A 22,676-nucleotide genomic window follows, 5' to 3' on the forward strand; every position below is an offset into this window, starting at 1 on the left:
TCTATAGATATCTATATAGATAGATAAAGATATATAGAGAAATCTATATATGTATAAATATATAGCTATCTATATATATGTAAATATGTATAGATATCTATATATAAAGATAGACACACACATGTATTATTTACAGATCTAGACTGACACCAGCAATAACTCTTATTCGCCCTTATCTTAAGGCCTAATTCTCTGTGGCCTCCTGTTCAGTGTGCTGCCCCTGCCCTTCAACAGGCGAAGGAGCATTCAATAACAAAACACAGGGTAATCATCAATTCAACGACAGGAGTATGTGTCGGTGACAGGACAGTAATTGAACCAAACACAATAAGGTTACATTACATGTGCAAAAATAACCAGTACAATAGACTCAGACATAGACAGCTTGCAGTCATCTCGAATAGCAACAACATGGATGCAATGCAACAAGCGTTAAGTAGCCAGACCACAACAATGGCATGGCAGCTATGCCCAAAGGAGAAATGGCAACCCAGGGAAAGATCCCAGTACCTAATAGGACATCATTACCCTCCCCCAGATCGCTCAGGGAGGAGGGGCCCACAACCATGACACCACCCTTAACAAACAGGGGTCCTCTGTGCCGGGGGCGTGAATCGTCCCCACACCTCGAGGGGCTTCCCCTTGATCACCTGCAGTGAGGAAGGCCCCTCCTTCCCTGTGGGAACCCCCTTTCCCTGTGTACCTCACGACTCCCAGCATCCTTCCTGGCAGGGGTAGTTGACCCATCTGGTCACTGCTCGTGGCAGGAAGGCCGAGCTGCCTTGTGCAGCCACCAGGGCCTATCAGCCCTCTCTCAGCTCACCGTGCACCGCCCTGTGCACCAGGACCTGCACTGCCTCATCCAGCTGCCAGGGTCCCGTCAGCTCGCCACCAGCTCCATGCACTGCTCTGTGAACTGAAGGGGCTCGGCTCCTGCCTTGTGCAGGGCTGGCGACGCCCTCTGCCTCGTACAGGCTTGGAGACCTGCACTGCCTCATTCAGCCACCGAGGTCCTCTCCGCTCCTGGACCCTCTGTACACGACCCACGCGCTGACTCCGTGGCTCCTTCCACAATGGGGCTGGGATGCGGCCACTTCCTGCTCCCCTAGTCGACGGAGGCATCTTCTGGGCTCTTCTGGGGCAACTTGCTGGTCATCTCAACCAGCCTCTGCATCATCCCTCGTTGAAGCCACCCATGTACTCAGCACATGGGCATTTATTCCCTCTGGAGGCTCCGCCCCAGATTGGGAATCGACCAATCAGGAAGCTCAAGGGGTTAGTTCCCTTTCCAGTCCTCTGTTCCCCCTGCTCCTGGGTCAGGGCAGGACCGCTTTCTTTCTACCTTGCCCTGATTGGCGGAGAAGGGAAAATTGCCTCTACAAATAGCAGCCTGAGCCCTTTGGGCTGAAGCTAGCAATCTGGGCTGACGGTAAGCCCCCAGGCCGGCCTGCCACATCGTATTTATGGAGTGCTACTCTCACACAGGAACACTACAAGAGAAAGCTTGAAGACATGTAGGCAAAGTCATCAGCATCCCAAGAGTGCATGAAAGATCATAGCATCATAGAAAATTAGGGTTGGAAGGGACCTTAGGAGGTCACATCTAGTCCAACCCCAGGACCATCCCCAAGTAGATCATCCCAGTCAAGGCTTTGTCTAGCCATTTCTTAAAAACCCTCCAAGGATCAAGAGTCCACAGCGACTCTGGGTAGCATGTTCCAGTGCTTTACTACCCTCCTTGTGAGAAAGTGTTTCCTAATATCTAACTAAACGTCCCTTGCTGCAACGTGAGCCCATTGCTCCTGGTTCTGTCGTCTGCCCCCACTGAGAACAGCCCTGCTCCATCCTCTTCAGAACCGCCCTTCAGGTGCTATTAAATCCCCTCTCAGTCTTTTCTTCTCCAGACTAAAGAAGCCCAGTTCCTTCAGCCTCGCCTCACAAGTCCTGTCCCCCAGCCCCCTAACAATTTTTGTTGCCCTCTGCTGGACTCTCTCCAATTTGTCCACATCCGTACTGCAGTGGGGGGCCCAAAACTGGACACCAGATGTGGCATCACCAGTGCTGAATAGAGGGGAAGAATCACTCTCTTGATCTACTTGCAGTGCTCCTACTAAAGAAGCCCGGTATGCCATTAGCCTTCTTTTCAACAAGGGTACATTACTGGTTCATATTCAGTTTCTTGTCCACTATCACCCCTAGGTCATTTTTTGCAGAGCTGCTCCTTAGCCAGCCAGTCCCCAGCTTGCACCGGTACATGGGATTGCTCTGTCCAAAGTGCAGAGCTTGCACTTGTCCTTATTGCACTTCATGAGATATCTTTTGTTCCAATCCTTCAATTTGGTGAGGTCTCTCTGGATCCTGAATTCTACCCTCTAGGGTATCTACTGCTCCCCCCAGCTTGATGTCATCTGCAGACTTGCTGAGGGTGTGCTCTGTGCCATCTTCCAGGTTGTTGATGAAGATAGTGAACAAAAGCAGCGCCAGAACCAACCCCTGGGGCACTCCACTTGAGACTGGTTGCCACCTAGACATCGAGCCATTGACTACTACCCTCTGAGCCCGATAACCCAGCCATTTTCCTATTGACCTTACAGTCCGTTCATCCAAAACATACATCCATAGCTTGCCTATGAGAATGTTGTGGGAGACCGTATCAAAAGCCTTGCTAAAGTCAAGGTATATTATGTATATCAGGGTATATATACAATGTAAGCTTGCATGGCAATGGACTCTGGTAGTCTTTGAAAGCAAAAACAAGTAGATTATGTTTGATGTGATGGAAATGGGAGAGCCAACAGAGGGAGGCAATATAGTCAAAGATAGGAAAATATATCTGTGGAGTATTATCCCAACTGGTTAGACTGCACTGACAAAGGCCAAGGAAGGGGAAGTTACAGCAGTTGAAATGTGAGTTTAACAGGATGGATGAAGAAGAAAAGGTTGGATCTTAGAAATGGTGAATGAAGAATAGGCCATTTCTGGACACAGCCTACATAGGCAGATCTAGCGAGAGATTGAGTCATACCGGATGATAAGTCACAGTCCTGAGTGTCAGGGAAAGCAGCTGTAAAACCACATTTATCTACTTGGGCCATTTTTGCATCTGCCACACAGCAGCTCAGGGGGACCTTTTGCCTTGCCTATCAGTTAAAATATCAGTTGCCCTTTACGATGAGTAGGCTAAATGCTGTGGGTTTTCTTAAGAAGAACATAAAGAGATAGGGGCCTGCAAGCTGCTTGCTGAGATTCAAATCTACCAGCTGCTTCAAAGAGGTGTTTGAAGTCTTGAGGGAAAGGCGCTTTAGCTCTCAGGGAAAGTGAGAGTATGTGCTCGCAAAATGTTTCTAATCTGATAACTCTTTAATTTTAATCACCCTGACAGTCTGTGGTGAGGCATGTGGTTAACTATTTCGGGTACAGGAGCTTCTCTCAAAGCCACAGTCAGCTGCTAGGTTGCACGAATCCCTTAACAAAAATGAGATGTGAGGGGTTGAAAGATGTTTAGCAGTTCAGATCACGTGCCTTCAGCGGTTCTCTGGGCCTTCTCCTGCCCTGCAGTCTCGCTCTCAGCTTTCGCTAAGAGGACGGAGGAAGCAGAAGGGGCACGAAGCAAGAAAGTGGCGGGTGATGCTGGGTGCAGAAATCACTAGGGTCATGTCAGCAAGGCACTGCTCAGAGACAGGGCATTTGGGGAGACATGGAGACTTTGAGATGAAGGACTGGCTGGCATCGCAGACCCTTCTTCTGTTGCGATAGTGCCTGCATTATTGTTTATGAACACAGGAAATGCAAAGAGGTGGCAGGCAGCAAATTGCAGCTATAACAGCCCACAAAATGTCTTGAAATAAATGGCCGCTGACCAAACCGTGTATATTTTCCTTTTCTGTCGCCTCCTCACTTCCCCCAGAGCCCTCTCTCCACTTGACCAGCGGTTCTCAAACTCTGACAGATTGTGCACCACCAATTTAAAAATGATACAGCCTTAAGTAGCGCCGGCAAATTTTTCAGTTCAACCTTAAGTGCCACCAGCAAATTTTTGTCACGTAAGGCAATTACAGGAAATCTGTTCATGCATACCACTGGTGGTACACCTGTCACAGATTGGGAACCAGCGCACTAGACAACTCCTCTAATGGACCGGTCAATAAATCAAATGTCCTTCCTAACGCAAACGCCTCGTGCTCAGCTGGCCCTCCACGTCCAGAATGACCTCTTTGAGTTTCTGTGTCTTAAATATGTGACATCAAAGATGTGCTTAAATGTGTGACATTGGAGGAAATGAGAAAATGTCCCAGCATATTAATTCAGTTGTTTCTTAGGGTATCGTTGGTTATTGCAGTTGGAGGCAACCACACAAAAGGCTAGTGAGGGATATTCCTCTAAGTTGAGTTAACATTATTGGCATTTTACACTGGTTGGTGGGTTCAGAAGAAGTTAACTGAGCCCAGACAACAGGGGGCTGGCGCTGGTGTGAGCTCATGCACCAATAGCAGCCAATGGCCACCGCCAACCATTAGCCAACATCCTGGCCCCCATGTTCCTTCTCTCCCAGAATAGCCGCTCCACCTGGCCAGCCCTCCTACCTGGCCTCTGACGTGCCTGGAGCAGTGTAGCCTCTGCCAGTGGTGAAAGGGAATGAACACCACAGGGAATTAGTGGTGGCAAAGCAAAATCTTGCTCTGCTGGATTAAAGGCTAATGGCAGAAATCCTGCCTCTACTTAAGTCAATGGTAAACTCCCAGTTTCTCCCTTCCTGGGCTACTAATCCTATTGATATAAGAAATAGAAGTAGCCCTCACTGCCTTGGAGGAGAAACAATGGTTTTAAATATGTATATTGAAAAAAAGGAGGCCAAAATATTCCAATGCGTAGACAGGCATCAAGAACCGCATTGTCTAGCCCTGCCCCTAGACACATGAGAAGTCTTTGAGAAGTAGCATTTCAAGTACAATATACTGCAAAGAAATACCCTGGGTTCATTATGCATAATTAACAGCTATCATTTAATTGCTGTGAAGATTAAATCTAGCTTCTACACTGAGAGATCAATTAGAGGCAATTAGAATAGACAACAGATACAGCCTTTCAGTCTCTAAAATGAAATCCTATTCCCCCTGAAGACAGAAAGGGGTAAACCTGAGTGTCATGAATGAGATGCAACCTGTTTATAGATTCATAGATGTAGGGTCGGAAGGGAGCTTGTAGATCTTCAAGTCTGACCCCCTGCCCTGGGCAGGAGAGAAAACTGGGCTCAAATGACCCCAGCCAGGTAGACTTCTAGCCTCCTCTTAAAGATCCCCAGGGTAGGAGCCAGCACCACTTCCCTTGGAAGTTGGTCCCAGATCCTAGCCACCCTGACCGTGAAGTAGTGCCTCCTGATGCCTAGTCTAAACCTCCTCTCCAACAACTCATGGCCATTATTCCTTGTTATCCCCGGGGGCACTAGGGGGAACAAGGTCTCTCCCAAACCCTGCTCATCCCCCCAGTGAGTTTATAGACGGCCACCAAGTCCCCCCTCAGCCTTCTCTTGTGGAGGCTGAACAGGTTCAGGTCCCGTCACCTCTCCTCACAGGGCCTGCCCTGGTGCCCCCAATCATGCGAGTGGCCTCCTCTGGACCCTCTCCATGCTGTCCACATCCCTCCTGAAGTGCGGCACCCAGAACTGGATGCAGTACTCCAGCTGTGGCCTGACCAGTGCTGCATAGAGGGGGAAGATCACATCCCTGAACCTGCTAGAGATGCATCTGTGGATGCACGACAAGGTCCGGTTAGCCCTACCTACCGTGACCTCGCATTGTCGGCCCATGTTCATCTTGGATTCAAATCATGTAGGGGGCCTTAGCTTTTCTAACATCCCTCCTACAGACCCGAGCAGTGGAGGTATACTCCTCTTTGGTGATAGCCCCTCCCTTCCACTGGGTGTATACCTCCTTTTTGGCAATCCGGCATTCACAAATGCCCTTGGTGAGCCAGGGGGACTTTTGAGCACTCTTGCTCCCCTTGCTTCTTGTTGGGATGGTCACCCCTTGGGCTCTGAGTATCATCTCCTTAAGGAACGACCACTCATCTTGGGCACTGAGTTCCCCTACTCTCAAGGACCCCAGCACCTCTGCCACTAATCTCAACTCACTGAAGTTGGCCCTCTTAAAGTCTAGGGCTACTGCCTTGTTGAAGGCCCTTGACACCCTGCACTGGGTGGTGAATTCCAGCAGGTGATGATGTCTATTGCCCACGTGGGTGAGGACCTGGAGCCCTCTTACCAGGTCATTGACTGTGGCCAGGACCAGGCCCAGCAAGGCATTCCCCCGGTAGGACTGTGCACCTCCTGGCTTAAGTGTAGGTCCTGTATCTTGGCCAGGAACCTCCGTGAGCGGTCCAACCCGGCTGACGGCTCCTCCCAGCAGATATCCAGGTGATTTAGATCACCCATGACAACTACATGCCTTGCTTTAAGTGCCTCCACAAGCTGACCCGAGAATTCGCGGTCCAGTTCTTCCCCTTGGTTGGGAGATCTGTAGTAGACCCCCACCATTAAGTCCCTAGTAGATTTCCACAGTTCGATTTCCCTGCTATAGCAACATACCTAGCAACCATGTGATTGCTACGTCTCTGTAGCGTGCTGTACAGCAATGTAGCATATTGCTGCATTGCTGTAGGGCAATATGCACACATGCCCAGAGAAACCTAGGGAATGCAAGCAGCTACTATTACAGATAACAGGAGGGGAAGGACACCTTGATTCCAGAGGAAGTGGGGTCTGTGCCAATGCATGAGTTACCAGGGACATGCCAAAACACTGCTCCCCCATGCTTTCAACCCACTGGCCTCCTTTCCTTTGGCATTCCAGAGACAGCCATCGAGGACCTCACACCATCCAGTGCTGTTATCTAGTGCCCCACTTTGCTTTTGCAGAGACTCCAGTTGGGCATCACTCTTCTGCAGCCATGCTGGAGCCCTTTGAAGGAGACTTTCCTGATTTGGAGTAAATATTCTTGGGATCATTTTCCATCTAACGTGGGATTTTAGCTGCACTTTCCATCCCAAGAGATTTAGTTCTCCTCATCAGAGGCTCCCATTACAAGCAGTCTAACCTAGGATTTTATCTTTCTTAGCCAAGAGGGGTAAATTCTTTGAAGTCTCCCTTCCCACACTTTGAGCCATGTTCCACCTTGGTAAATTTATCCCCTTCTGTAGAGCCACTTCTGATTTACACCCATGTTGTCAAGAGCAGTCAGAGCTCAGGTAATGAGTTTCACTCTGGGCATGATCTTGTATCAGCAACTCCTTCAACTTCCAAGCCATCAATGAGCTAGAAGATGCAAGTTCTCAGTGGCAGGAAAGGAATTTATAATGCAACCTCATGGGCAGAACTGGAACAAGGTGCTCTTCTCCCTTGGGTGTCTAAGATCCAACTCTACACTTTCACCCTAACACATGCCCTTTCTATTCGCAGGCAAATGTAGTTCCCCACCAAGAATTGAGTTTGCTGAGTTTACCACAGAAAAATACATGGTGAGCACTACAGCACGATATACATGTGAAGGTGACTACAAAAAGAAAAGTGGGTCATCAGCATTAATTGCATGCAAGAACATATCTGGGCTCGTTCAGTGGGCATACGACACCAGTTTTGAATGCATCCGTAAGTAATCACCCTTCCTTCTGCTAAATAGAAGCACGTTTCTTCCATAACTGAATGTGATGGCTGCACAAGTAATTTCCAACTGATTTTGGTATGATAAGTGGCCATGATTCACTGCTGTAGTGAACTGCACTCTGCATTATGGTCTCCCCCAAATAAACCTTCCTGATACTGGCTCCCATTGATATTACAACACTAATGGAATCCAAAGTGTTTATAGGACATTAAAACAAAGGGTTTCACATATTAGTTGCTTGCAGAAGAAACAAAATTTACCAACCTAATGTAGCAGGGCACTTGGGGTAGGACTGCAAATCTGGAGCACCACTGCAGAGAGGACAACTGAAGCAGTCTGGAGGTTTGGATAGGAACTAAGGGGATGGAGGAGGTTTCTAGGGACGCAGGCTGGGACCCAGGTGAACCCAGAGCGAGGGGCTCAGTATATAAGACCTACTCTGAGGCTCAGATCAGCTCAGATACAGAGGCTGAGAGCTTAAGAGATCTGCTGAGTAGCCTCAGAGAATGGACCCGAGTAGCCTGAGAGTGGACCTGTGAGAGGGGCCCAGACATATCAACTGGACCAAGGTGGGGTCATGGCCTAGGAGAAGCCCAAGGCACAGATGTGGCCACAGGCATAGAGGAAGGGGTCAGAGAAACCAAGGCCCAGAATAAGGATGGCAGTGATAGGGCTGTCAGAAGTGGACAAGGGCCTGAGAAAGAGAGAGCCAAAGGTAGGCTGGAAGAGGGAGAGGGCTGAGCCCAGGTAGGGGCTGCATTGAAGCCAGTGAAGACCAGGGCCTGAGAGAAGAAAGAGCCAGGGACAAGGGAGCCCTGAGTAAAGGACAACATCTGTAAAGGGACAAAATTGCTTGTAGCCAGAGTCTGAGGGCCCAGAAGAGGGCTGCATGGGTGTAGGCATCTGACAAAAAGAACATCCATGATGATGCCATCTGTGAGGCATGGGACATGGTGTAGGGCAGGTATGGAGCCATGCAGTCAGCCTGTAAGGCCAAAGACCACAGTTACCAGGTGGTCACTAAAGCAAGACCAGGTCTGGGAAGCCTCCCTTTTATAACCATAAGAGACATCAAGAGGTGGCAGGAAAGTGAAAGGGAGACTGTTCCCAGAGTGAGATGGGCAAAAAGGGATTTTGCGGGGGGCTTATAGCCACCCCTGAGGATGCCACCCTGCTACACTTAGAGTCACAGCAAAGGGCTTACGATCTGACATGTGCACGGTGCCTTTTTGATGAGAGTGCTTCAACTGGGAACAAACAGAGATGATACCAGACCTTTGATTTGAGCTTTGGGGTAGGTTGGAAGTTTAGGACACCTAAAACCATGCAAGTCACTCACAAGATACACAAGCTGAGTAACAACCCTCCAGGGACGTAGTCTGAGCAAAGGGAAGAGGACTTTCTCTTAGCTCAGACCTACTTCATCGCTGCTGCTTCTGCAGTTCACCCTCTTACCACGATCAGTCCTTGTGCCCTAACAACATTTTTCAGGTGTTTGGAGGTTAGTCTTGCTGGGCTCTTGGGGAAACTGGCCACATGGCAAAGAGGGAATTGCACTACCACATCTCCTTCCATCACACGCTCATTCTGGTTCAACAGAGACTAGATGCAGCCATGAGTTATTTTGACATTTTTCAACCTGATCTGATGCAGGGAATATGTATTTGTGTCCACATCCCTAGAGACAGACCTATGATTTCAGCCGTATTTGCCAGGAGTCTGATGCTTCCTACACAAGCCTGAGGCTTGATCGTGATATGTGATTCCCATTACATAGTCATGAACACGATTAAAGACAAATGCTGGGGCCAGTCCCATGCATTCAGCTGCCAAAAGCAGAGAGGCACCTCTCCTGACTTAAACTGAATTGCACCATGGCTGAATGTATCCTGTGTACACGCATTTTGGATGGGACGTGGATTTAGGGAGAACATCTCTAGTAAGGCATGCTCCAGCCCTGTGATAACAATGCAGCCTATGTGCCTCATTTAGTTCCTCTGTCTCGAATCCTGTCATTCGCTGTTAAACAAGACATGAACCCACCTAAATGTATTGGACAGAAGTGTCTCAACCATGCAACACTTTTGATCAACCCAGTAGTTATTAGGCAAAACTTGCCTGTAGTGTCCAGTTATTTAAAAACAGCAGGCACAAGGGGATGCTTCCACAAGCTCCTCTGGTGGCTGAATATTTATATCTTTCCATTATCTTTCTTTTTATCTATCAGTATATATTAGCCCCTAAAACCCTCTGTTAACTCTCCTTCCTGTTCAGTACACATTCTGTATTAAACCAAACCAGATTTTTCTGGCTTTAGGATCAGCCGTAACTTTTTTGTTCCATTACAATTATATGCTCACTTGCCATTCCTTATGCATACATGGTCCTCTTCATGCTAAGGTTGGTTAGAAAGCCATTAGTTCATAGCAGGCTCTTTTGACCTTAAATAGGCCATTACTCTCAACAATAAGGATAAGGAAGCCATTACCTTTCCCTTTAAAGCCAGGGGAAAATTGATGCTAAATAGGAGAAAAACTTCCTTGCACAGAGATGCAATGTACTGAGCTGGAAAATAGTCTCTCCAGAGAAATTCTGGAAACCCTGTTGCTAGCATAATTTAAAACTGGGACCTAGAGGGATGCAGGAGTTTCTGTACTGGATACAGCTAGTTATCCCCCTCATCCTGTATCTTGTCCCAGCAATGGTCAAAAGCAGATGGTATAAGACCCCCACAGTGCAGAACTAAAGAAAAGCAGGGCTTCTCGGGAGGGCATTTAGTCCAACTCCCTGCTCAAGGCAGGATCACCCCCAATCTAGCACATTTTAGACAACCCAAACCCAAACCATCAGGGATACCACAACCTCCCTAAGCAGCCAGTTCCAGTGTTTAATTATTTTCACGCTTAGGATGTTCTTCCTAATAACTAACCTTAGTGTCCCTTCTGACAGCGTAGAAGGTAAATGTGGAATAATATGCCTCTCTATATACTTCACCATGTGTGCTGTAAGGAACAATCCTGCAGTGGCCAGAGCACACCGAGATAACCTAGCATTGCCTGTAATCTCTTGCTATTCTGATTGTATAACACATCAGGTGTCCTTATAGAGAAGACTAATCTTGCCCACAGATACCTCCAACTTGTCCTCGTTTTCACGCCTCCCGGAGAGACCAAGGAGCAGCAGGCCTGAGACCTCACAAGCTGTAAAACAACTTGCGTCAAAAGGTAAAACATGCAGCAATCCCTGCTTATCCTAATCGTGTTCCCATTGACTTCCATGGGAATTGAGGAAAGCCAGCCCTATATAAATTCCCACCCTTCAGTATTATAATATATAGCTTCCTATTCAGAACTTATTCTTATAACCCTGGCTTGTTAGGAGTAATAACAAACTAGTGTTTTTTCTTGTCTGGCATAAGGATGAAGGGAAAGCACCCGACATTGTGACATCCGGCTATTGCGGGTGCGGGCATGGGCCAGGTTCTGTCTTACCTGGCACCTTTGTTTCTCCTTGGCAGACCATCCGATTCAAACTGAAGTCGGACGTGCAGAAGTTAAAAATTGGGGTGTCTCCCACCCCTCTCCCAGACAGCTTACCAGGCTGCTGTGTTTGGAGCTGAACACTGCATCCTGCATGCACGGAGGATCTAACCACCTTTTGACTCTGTTGTCTGCCGTTCGTTCCCAAGGTGCAGATCCCCTGTCTGTTGCTCAGACCTGCGGTCTCATGTTCCAGGTGCCGTAGGGCCTGAGACAAATGATGGATCGCTGCATGTCCCTATTAATGCAACGTGCCCTTGAGCAAATAGATGTCCCGGGGTAACAAATGGACACATGACACCTACAGCAATGTAATTTTACCCCTGTTTTTTTCTGGATTAATTACACTGGATTCTGGTGTGTTACTTTGGGCAAGTATATACCTTGCTTATAACGGTGTAAATGGATAGTTCCTTCCATCTGGGGGCCAAGATATGCAACCAAAAGAGACAAACCCATCGAATTAAATCAAGCTTATTTTCAGCTTCTTGATCAAATGAGACTCTTTCAAGTTACAACCTTTTAGGGTGTTTATTGATGTGCTCCTGGAGGCGGGGGCTGGGGTGCTTTAATTAGTCTAAGAGCCATGCTAATTAAAAGCGCCCAGAGCAGCACATGTATCAACACCCCTGTGCTGAAAAATGGCGGCAGGGTGCTTTGAATGAGCTTTAGTTTAAAGGGCCCCACCACCATTTTTCAGTGCAAGGATGCTGATACAGGTGACATTGGAGTCTTGTCCCAGCAGGGACCCAACAATACCCTGAGAATGACTGAAGTAGTGAAACTATATTACTAATTACCATTCTCCAAGAGACTCGATTAACTGAGTCTGCTCTGGCGAGGTGTAATTACGGTGTGTCAGAGCAGCCTCCCTGCATGGGTAGAGGAGCTCTTAGAGCGGAGCTGAGCGGTGGTCCGTATGAGAGCAGCTCTGTGCCCCACTGCTCTCAAGTTCGTGTATTTAAGAACTATTGGAAAATGAGCTTAATCCAGTTTAACCGTCTCTGAAGCGATGTGTCTGGCTGAATAATTTTTATATGGAGAACAAGAACCCATGACAAAAAAATATTTGAGAGACACATTCACTTGTCTGCTTTAATAATTTATTTACCACAGTGCAATCGATTCGGCCTGGCGGTCGCCGGATCTGTCAGCTCTTTGGCTTACGAAATAACTCGATCTGGATGAATAGGTACTGAGCGATCAGCGTAAGCATTTCTCAAAGAATCAAGCGTCTTGGTTTCGTCACGTGCGCACAGTTCGTGCCGGTTCAAACTGCACTGATTGATAAGGGTCGTCGTGGGTTAAATATAGCCCCCAGCTAACTACAGGCCTTCCTTCGATCTTGTAGCGTTCTGCGGGCTGCCCCGGCCTGTTCAACACGCTCGCGTCACTGCAGATTCGTACCCCGTGGGGCAGAAACTGCAGTACAGCTGTCTGCGAGGCTATGACGCTCGACCCCCAACCTCTGCCATCACCACATGTGAAAGCACGACAAATTGGACCACACTACATCTGCGATGCACCAATGACAGTAAGTATGCCGGTTATTCACACGCTGGTGCGATGGGGCGCCATCACACTCACAGACCCCGATGAGCAGGGATCCCGCTTTTCTCTGCTTTTAAAAAGAGCCCCAGTTTTGGGTTAAAAAAAAAAAGTAACTCCAAATCCACATTTTTTCCCATGATTTAAAGGCAACGTCACTAATATGGAGATATGTATAGAGTTCTGTTTCATTTTGATCATGGGAAAATGTGGAGTTGGGGTTACTTTTTTTTAACCAAAAATTGGGGATTTTTTTTTAAATTAGAGAAAACCAGGATCCCTGCTGATGAGCAAGTTCTTGGCTCCAGTTCATTTTCACTTCCCCTAGACCAAGTGCTGTCCCTTCTCTGTCCAAGAGCTAGCTGTGAGCCAGGGCCTCAGATGCATGGGGCAGTAGGATGAGGAGCATGCTGATCAGCAAGCACCAAGATCAGGCCAGTACCTGGCTCTGCCTGACTGCTGTGCATGTGTAGGGGAAGAGGAAGGTGTAAGGGACTGGGATGCAGGCAGTCTTGCTTAATGGTTATACCACTGAGAGAAAGTAGGGGGCTGGGGCAGAGGATAGGAGCCATATTACCAAATCCACATGCAAGCCCAGGGGCAGAGTCCACAACACAGATCAGGATCCAGAATCCGCGGGATAATTCACAGAGTGACGTCCAAGAGCAGAGTCAAACCAGCATCAGGACCAGGCAACAGATCCAGTGGGAAATCCAAAGCCTCTGTCCAAAACTAAGCCTGAGCTAGGGCCAGGAACCACGAAAACCAGGGAGCAGGAACCAGGAGGCTTCACAGCAGAGCTGTTGGCTGGCCAGCAGACCCAGGGCTAAATGGATAGGCAGGTCTCCCAGCAGCCAGTGAAGATGCTCGCTGTTCCTAAACAGCAGGTGCGGCTCCTGAAGCACTTGGCCCAGGCTGGGCTGCTGATCAGAGTCCCTGCCAGAAGGGAGATCGCTCTTGCTGAAGCTGGTGGAGCTGTGCAGCATGGCTGGGCTCACAATGCATGATGTTCTCTGGACCATGATTTAACAGAGCTTTCCAGACGGTGTTTCGACTGGAGAAAACTGCGGCACCCCTTTAGCCCTGGTCTTTTTGGATCTAATTGAGCTGGGCAGGCTGGAGCCCAGCTCCTGCTGCAAAACCTGCTTCTCCGGTACTTGAGCAGCTTAAAACCCACCAGCAATCCCACCCCTCCGCCCTGGCAGACATCATCCTTGTATCGAGGAATAGCCGATGACGATGACTTGAGCAGTGCGACTGGCAGATGAGAAATAAAGAATCGCTTTACTGTAGATGCGGACTTCACTGCTTCCCAGTCCAGCAACGTGGACTGCCATTTCTCCCCCATCTCCACCGTGCGCCAGAGCTACATCACTCGTGTAGACAGGAAATGTTGCCTCTCAGGGGGGCCTTTGCTATGGCAATGCCTTTGCAGAGATGTCACCGGCAAACCTAGCCAAGGTGTCTAGACAGGCCCCAATGACCCTATTATACGAGTGTCTCTCAATGGTTGAGGTATTCTTTTCACAATATACGGGGAGGGGGGATGGTTTTCCCCATGTCATAGGTTGGGGGTTGAGGCATAGACAGCCAACACCATTGCTGAAGCTCTCACAAAGTCTGCAGCAGAGCAGGGATCTGAACCTGGGTCACAAAAGTCTCCCGCACTGGAGAATTGGCCTCCTCCAATCTGATGCATAAAAGTATTGAGGCTCTTAGCTGTCGCTCCATGCACTAGAGCATGCAGCTGCTATTACACCCAGCATGTCGCTCCCAGAGGCTTGAGGAACAGGTTGGACCATGGGCAGCTAACCTGTGGCGTGAGTGCCGCAAGCAGCCCAGACCACCCCTGTGTGAAGTGCATGGCAGATATGAGAGGGGGCAGGTAGGGCAGGCAAAGCAGCCAGTTAGGCAAGGAGCACAGGGAAGGAAGCAGAAAGCAGAGCAGCAGATTGGGCAGGGACCACATGGCTGGGAACAGAAAGCAGAGCAACAGATGGGGCGGGGGATGGGAAATCAAAGTGGCACTTGGGGAAGGCTCGGGGCTAATTATCAGCATGCCTCCCAAAAATGCTGGCCCCAGCTAAGTTAGATAAACACTTCTCCGGGGTGGTTTAGATGGGGATGATCCTCCCTGGAGCAGGGAGCTGGATTCGGTGTGGCCTCCTGAGGTCCCTTCCAGCCCTCCTTGTCCATGGCTGCGCTGCCCACCAGAGAGGAGGGGTGAAGGGCGGTTTAAGCTGCAAACACAGCAGTCCTTGCCAAGGCATGCAGGGCAGGAGCTGTCAGTTCAGCCTGACCACATCTGCCCCACATTACCGCTCGGGTCCTTGAAACGAGCCTCCCTGGAAGTCCCCCTTTGAGAATAAACAGGAATCTGCTTTCGTTACAGGTACGGCCGAGCCAACTCACATTATGCCTACAACACATCCCGCGGCAGGTACATCAGAGCGCATAACTTGGCTGGGGGGGGGGGTCCCATACCTTTGGGACAGATGCTTTCCCTCTTCACGAGGCTCAGCACTGGCCAAAACCACATGATTTCTTGGCTTCTCTCACTACTGGCGGCTTCGAAGAAAAAAGACTTCTGAACCCCTGTCTCCTGAGCCCTACGCGAATCTCCTTACCCGTACTACATCTGCCCCCCTCAATCCGAAGGCCTGAGCTCGCACTCAGTTGCCTGAATATGCAACTCGCATCATACTCACCGCTAGCATGCTCATGCCCAAGGGAGTCAGAAAAATCAGTAAAGGGGTATCTCTCTTTTCTTTATAGGCGTAGCGGATCTGTCCCATTTTCCACCTATGACGTTTCCAGGAACAGGTACAGGAACCAGCGTGTTATCTGGGGGCATGGAGAGGGGGAGGCACTTCTCCCAACCCTGAGCCAGACCCAGGAAGACGTGGCTCCTATCCTACTCATCCGTAGCAGGCGGCAGGCAGCGCAAACTCTCGGGACGGAAGCGTTGATTGGCTGTTTAAACAGCAAGCAAAGCAGCTATTGCAAAGGTGTGCAGGCAACGAGCTGTCTGATCCCACCTGCCCGTGATCTAGACATGAGCAGACCCGCTCGATGGAAGCCGCACACCAAGAGCAAACAGGAATCTCATCGCAGGCCCAGCGGATCCGTCTTGTTTTGCACCCCCAACGCTTCCAGTAACGGGCGCATCAGACAGAGCTCATTCACTGGGTCCCCCCATTTGGAGAACTGGGAGAAACAGTTTATATCACAGCCGACAATGTCAGCTAGCAGCCGGTCTCACACCCAGAGGTAACGGGTTGCTCAAGAAGCAAAGGCGGCACTTTCGATCGCCGCGTGTGCAGTCAGATCCGAGATATCGCTTGGCCTCCCCGCTTTACGTTGCTGCTTGGATAGTAGGAATGGGCGGTAGCTATCACTGGAAAGAGTAAATCAACATAAATCTCTCATCTCTTTACAGTGACGACTAAGCCGTTTCATTTGACATGTAGGACGGCCGTAATAACAGGTAACAACGAGGTCTTTAGGGTAGAGCTGGTAATTCCCCTTCCTTCTAGTTTTCAGTCCTAGCCTGATCCAGTGCTTGACCACTATCAGAGGCAGAAAGTCCCTGCTAATCTCCAGTCTAAATTTCCATTGCTCCCAGTCCTGTCCTCCACAGCCACGCAGAAAAGGCCGTTTCCAACTGAAGGCTGTTATGAAAGCCCTCCGCAGCCTTCTCTTCTCCAGACAAAATTACCCTAATGTGTTCAGCTTTTCTCATAAATCATGCTTCCCAGGTCTCTAATATCTCATTTTATGTACTAGGCTGCAAACCCTGAGGGGGTGAGAGAAATGATTTTATGGCGTAGCTGCAGTTGTAAACACTGAAGCTTTTTTAGGGTGCAATTTTGCAAGGCGCCTACAGTAGTAGATTTAGCTAGATTTTTTTTTTTTTGTGGGAGTGAAATAGTAAATTGGCTGAAGCCTGCAGGTTTGGGGACCCATGAAAAAAAAATCTCTGAAAATTTAAGTCAGATTACAAATTAATTTCATACAGAAAAAAAAAAGATGGGTGAGGGGCAAATCCCAGACAACATCTTCTAGGAGAAAGCATATTAACTTCATTTGTCGGCATTAGTCTGGTTTCAAAAATTGGCCACCTCCTATAAAAAAAAAAAACCCCAAACCCCAACATCTGGGTAAAAAAGGATTAAATGACCTAAAAATGAAATGTTTCCTTTCACAGCGAAGAAAACATTTTGGTCCATCTGAAACATTTCCTCCCCAATATTGTGCCAAGAAAAAAAAAAAAAAGGTTATTTACTGAACTTTACTTTGAAGGACCGCTCTCACTTCGAGTCCACTGGGTCACGATGACTGTGATCCTTCCCGGGCTGAGTTCAGGGTCAGAGGCAGAAGCAGCTGCCACCCAGGGGAACTAATACAACTAAGACCAGCCAAATCAGAGGCCATCTCCGCCAAGTGTCTAATTAGTTATAGTCTAATTAGGGACCCAAGCTGCCTCTCGCTGTGGATTCCTGATCCCAGCTGGGGGCTTCTCAGTGCTACTATCAGACATAACAACGAGCAAAGTGGGGGAGTGAATAGCATCCCTGGGGCACAGGCACCCCCATAGATATTTTGCACTGCTGAGCGCTGTTAGTCTGGAGGTCTCTCCTATATAACCTCTCTTAGACTAGAGGTCAAAAGCTGTGCGGTTGGGATGTTGGTGAGCTCCTAGCCCCGATCCTCTGTCCACTTTGATCAGTCAGCTTTGAGAAAACCGTAGCAATCACACTGCGGTGTTTCAGTTCATGCTTTCTGCTCACTCCAGTCTTTGTCTTTTTTAGCTGTTACAATCCCTGTCGTGTTGCTGAGTGCCTTCATCTTTGCGGGGTGGATCTTTGCCAAGTATGGTGAGTAGCAAGAGTTAGTTAACTCTAAAAATCCCCGTGATGCAAGGAGTTATTAGCCAAATCATTTTCCTGAACCATAAGCAGCCCAGGCTGGATTCGTGGCTATATCCTTTGGCATCCGGGGGATGACTGTGCTTTTCTTTTCCCTTCAATATATAAAATAAAGTGAAAAAGAAAAGCACAGATGAAAGCATGTTCAGGCTGAGGTGGAGACATAGACTTGCCATCCATGTCATCTTGCAATCCTTGCTATCTTGAAGATGAATCTGTGAGAGTGAGGTGTCAGTGAAGGGAACTGCACACCTGAGTGGGAGAGCGCTCTGAAGAGGAAATGAGGTTTAATCTATGCAAATGTGAAGGATTTCAAGTAATTAATGCCACATATAATTTTATCTCTAGCTAATCTCTGAGACGCATGGCTGCTTTCACTGTACCCGTTTACCTTAACTGCCCCCCATGTCTCAGGTTTAGCAATCAAGTTCTGACTAAATTCGTTTCCACGTTGATTCGTGCCACATCCATTTATTATACCAGTTGTGCTTCTTCTGCTACATTATTGCTGAAGTCAGATTATAATGCAAGCCAAACACTTCCTTAATCCGCACTCTTAGAAAACCTCTACAGTAATAGCTCTACACAAGCTCTTTCCTTTCAGCCCCCTTCACACTAGGTCCTGAGAGCCGGACAGCTCTGAGCACAACATTACCTCTGATTAACTAGCACAGCTGGTTTTAATACTTCTGCAAGCAGATGTGCTAAGACCAATACCACATTTGCAAGCCAGTTCCACTGAACATTGTTTAATACAGGGTGAAGAAGGGTCTGGTAAAGCCACGCAGATGTCTAATTCGGTTTAACGATACACGCAATCACCGGGATCGCACAACAAACACGACCGTGCATGTATTTGCTAAATACAATTTAGTGCTGGGCAAATGGCAGCCAAAACAAAATGCAACCAAACGTTTTGCTCATTTTTGTAATTTGCCCTCATTGTTTGAACGGTTCTCCCCACTTCCTGACACCATCAAGAAGTTCAGAAAGCAAAACTGCCACCGCCTGGAGGAGAAATCACGTGCTGAGAAAGCCTCTGCTGCCTGGATAGAAACCAAGCCAAGAGTGCAAGAGACTTTTGCCATAGTCTTACACACCTGGGAAGTTCGCCCTGCATGCTTAAAAGACCACGCTCCAATATCAGTTAACTCCGCAGGCCAAATCCAGGTCAACTCCACAGAAGCTGAACTCAAGTTTCCCTACACCATTGAAATGGATATGGGATGTTGAGGGGGGAGGCAGAGGGCTTTTGCTGGAAATGACTTCTACTGCCCTGGTGGTGTTGGGTCAAGTGCACATTTCAAAAGCAATGGTTGGGCCCTTGCTCAAAAAGCCAATCACTCCGGCCTTCAGCTGTCACCTGGAATTTCCCAGGTTGTGGGAGGTTTACAAGGATGGTGGCAACAGCACAGCTGTAGCTGATGGATATTAAGCCCCAGTATGGGACTGAAACTTCATTTGCCGCCTTTGTTATGATCCTTCAGACAAAGGGAGGAAGAGCATGTACCCTCTCCTGAGTCCTTCAGATCAAAGGGGCTTGCTGATGATCAGTAACTTGCAGGGTGGCTGGGGCTGCTTTGGAGGAACTCTGCTCCATCCTTTTAAGAAGCCCCAAAAGATGGCATTGGCCAATCTCTATTACCTCCCTGGAAGGACTCCCACCTGTATCCACCCCCGCTTTTAACTGTGTGTTGAGAACTGTTGGTAGCAGGCAGATAAGAAATACAAGTCCTGTGTCCAGTTTTGGGCCCCCCGCTACAGAAAGGATGTGCACAAATTGGACAGAGTCCAGTGAAGGGCAACGAAAACGGTTTGGGGGCTGGGGGACGTGACTTGTGAGGAGAGGCTGAGGGAACTGGGCTTAATTAGTCTAGAGAAGAGGAGACGGAGAGGGGATTTAATAGCAGCCTTCAACTACCTGCAGAGGGGTTGCAAAGAGGATGGAGCGAGACTGACAGAAGAAGGAGCAATGGTCTCAAGCTGCAGCAAGGGAAGTTTAAATTAGATATTGGGGAAGATTTTCTCACTAGGAGGGTAGTAAAGCTGGGACAGGCTACCCAAAGAGGTTGTGGACTTTCCACCCTTGGAGGTTTTGAAGACCTGGCTAGGCAAAGCCTTGGCTGGGATCATGTAGTTGGGGCTGGTCCTGCTTGGAGCAGGGGGTTGGACTCAATGTGACCCCCTGAGGTCCCTTCAACCCTCGTTTTCTATGACTTTCTGATTCTAAGTGCCAGGGTCCTCAGCTCTGGGGTCTCTTATTCTCCTAGAAGGCCTGATATCATTTAAGTTGAAAGGTGATTGAGGTCTGGATTAGAGACAGGTAGCTAGGTTCAGTCCTGATGAGACTCATAGGGTGCCTACGAAAGGGTGGAAGCAGCTGTCGGAGGTGTTTCTGCCCTTTGTGTGGCAACCAGGGGCAGCCTTATTCTTTTTCATGCCAGATCTCAGCCATTTTCCATGCCTGGCAAAGGCAGCCGTGACTGATTGCTAAGTAGAGAGGTGCTTAGCCCTGTTAGGCTGAAGTCAAGCAGAAGGTAGGGCAGCGCGGCATCTTAGGAAGGAGCTGGTTCAGAAATGCATACATTTTCATAGGCGACAGCCTACTTCATCAGATTTGAAAGCTTATGTCTTTCTGGACTAGATGGCCTCTGGAGGTCCCTTCCAACCCTACTTCTCTATGATTCACTGAACTGGTTAGTCTCTAAAGTGCCACCTTACCCTGTCTTCTGCCTGATCACTACGCAATGAGTCTTATACAGAAAGCATGTCTCCCTGGTGCTGTGTGGTCTCTGATTATCGACCAGTTCCAGCCTTACACTTAGGATGCTAGTTTATATATATATTTTTAAATCCTAATTGTTCATTTATGTAACGGCAACTATAGGATCTAAGTGCCAGGGACCATATGGCAACAAACCCCACTCCCTTATCCTCTGCAACAGAGAACATTAAGAGAAATATATTATTCTGACACCCTGTCCTGTGATTTTAGTGTATTGCTACAGGACAAGAAAGAGGAGCTTTGTAGAAGATGCAAATATTAAGATGGGCAATTGGACAACCTCTTCTCCAACTGCACCACCAAGAAAAGAAGTAGGAAGTGAGGAAGAAGGTCAAAGTTTCAAGTTGAATGTCTGAGAGGGGAGATGATATTTTAAGGTATATTGCAGAGGGATGGTTTTGACCACAACCAGCAGCCAAGATGTCTTAGCTTGCAGTGGCTGGGAAAGACTTACAGTTTCCTGAATACAGGCTGTACAGAATCATTACCAGAAAAAGAAAATGCTCACTTTGATACTGTTTGCTGGAAGGGTCTTCCCTCCCCGTCCATCCCCTACCACTGGTTTGACTGGTTTGTTAATTCTGATGAGTTATTCTTATTCAATATCCTTGGCACTTATGTATGTATCTCTATATTTACATGGCTTGAATTGAATCCTGCTGGGATAAGCCTTACTTATATATATGTTTATTAAGATGGGTAGGTAATTTTATGGTTTCAGTGGATTATATGATCTATGTACAGACATTTTCCTTTACAAAGCTATTATTCTGTGGTGGGAAAAAATAACTCCTGTGCTTGTGTCCTGGATGGGTTTCTTCACACCAAGCGCTGAGACAGATTACTCATTCCTACAGGGTCTGACCCTCTTGCTACTTATTGCTGACAGCTCCTTCAGACATCCACTGCAGATGGGTCAGGCACGCACACATTATTGCTGGAAACTGGTGTCTTATCCTGTTCCAGATAGTTCAAGGGGAAAGGCTAATAGTACCCCTGTCCCTAACATGCATAGGGTGGTGTAAAGTTACCTAGATAAGATGTCCTATGTCCCCAACTGATTTGGCATCTGTCCCCTCACTCCCCAGCCTGGCTGACCCATGAGCAACCTCTGCTCGGCCTGGTCTTCATTTTTGAGCCTTCCTACTGAGGACGGTGGCTTGATAATAAAGCACTATTAAGCCAGTGTGGGCTGGTGGCAGGAGAAACAACCTTGTGGTAATACTGGGTTTTATTATCCCTGGGTTTTATTATCCCTAATAAATTAAGTGCCATATCTCACCATGTCTACATGAGGAACAGCTTCAGTGAAACACCCAGAGCTGTTTGAGGAGAGCTAATATGCAGCTATAGCCTTATTATAATTTATTCTTGAGCATTCAGAAACAAAGTGGGCACTACAAAGAAACACGGCATTGTCCTTACCTAACAGGTTCGCAGCCTAGCTAGTCTAGGGTATTTATGATCTACTGACCACAGAATTACAGGCTCACCCTTCTTCTTCTAAGCCATTCTTGGCCTGGCGGTCACTCACCAAACACACATAAACTATGGGAGGGGATATCTCAACCTCTTCCCCATGCTTCACACGCGTTAGACGCCACTGGCATGGCTCACTCGGTTCAAAAATTCCTGCCGTTTCTGCCTAATGCACTGTGGCAGATGGGAGGAACAGGAGGCAAGCCTTGAGGTCTTGCCAGTCATTTGGCTTTCTACCAGGCAAGGCCTTTCTTCCTGAACTGCAACTCTCCATGCCTTCAGGGATTGTTTGAAATATTTGTTTATCCTTTTCACTCTGCTAATAGGGTCGAACGCTTCCCTCCCTTAGCTAATAGCTATTAGATGTCCTCTCAGGACTGTCCAGGGGACCCCAGCCAGCCATCTTGGGCAGACCAGCTCTTCAGGGCTAGGTCTCTACCCAAGGCCTTCATCCTTTGGTGTGCTCTACGGCCAGACTCGATGTCTACAAGGATGCCAGCTGAAGTCAGCAGAGCTTTACAGGATCCAGTGGCAAGGAGGTCTGGGGCCCTGAGCACTGTCTACCCTTGGAGACAATGGAGGCGAGACTTGACATACCTGTCATTCATGCTAATAAAGTATAGGGTGCTCTCTCTTTATTTACACGAGCTCATTTTCCTTTGTAGTGAATGAATAAATGCAAAGAAGACTTTGTGACTAAGGTGAAATGCAGTTAATAGTTTTACCATTTCTACTCCAT

At 48.1% G+C, this 22,676-nt stretch overlaps 1 protein-coding gene across 2 annotated transcripts in view; it reads left to right on the plus strand.

Moving 5' to 3' along the window:
• Nucleotides 1-22,635, plus strand: part of LOC109315828 — a 30,629-nt gene extending 7,994 nt beyond the window's left edge. Inside the window, exons 2-9 of one of the 2 annotated variants that reach the window (XM_019543759.1) lie at nt 7,454-7,642; nt 10,787-10,882; nt 12,549-12,731; nt 15,138-15,185; nt 15,521-15,568; nt 16,185-16,232; nt 17,557-17,622; nt 20,669-22,635. In XM_019543759.1, the coding sequence (XP_019399304.1) occupies nt 7,454-7,642; nt 10,787-10,882; nt 12,549-12,731; nt 15,138-15,185; nt 15,521-15,568; nt 16,185-16,232; nt 17,557-17,622; nt 20,669-20,814 (824 nt within the window). In that variant the 3' untranslated portion in view covers nt 20,815-22,635. The remainder of the gene's footprint in view (nt 1-7,453; nt 7,643-10,786; nt 10,883-12,548; nt 12,732-15,137; nt 15,186-15,520; nt 15,569-16,184; nt 16,233-17,556; nt 17,623-20,668) is intronic. The other variant, XM_019543760.1, reaches the window with a different exon arrangement.
• Nucleotides 22,636-22,676: the final 41 nt, after the last annotated feature.

The sequence above is a fragment of the Crocodylus porosus genome, unplaced genomic scaffold (assembly GCF_001723895.1).
Source record: "Crocodylus porosus isolate Cpor-Errol unplaced genomic scaffold, CroPor_comp1, whole genome shotgun sequence".
Lineage (NCBI taxonomy): Eukaryota > Metazoa > Chordata > Crocodylia > Crocodylidae > Crocodylus > Crocodylus porosus.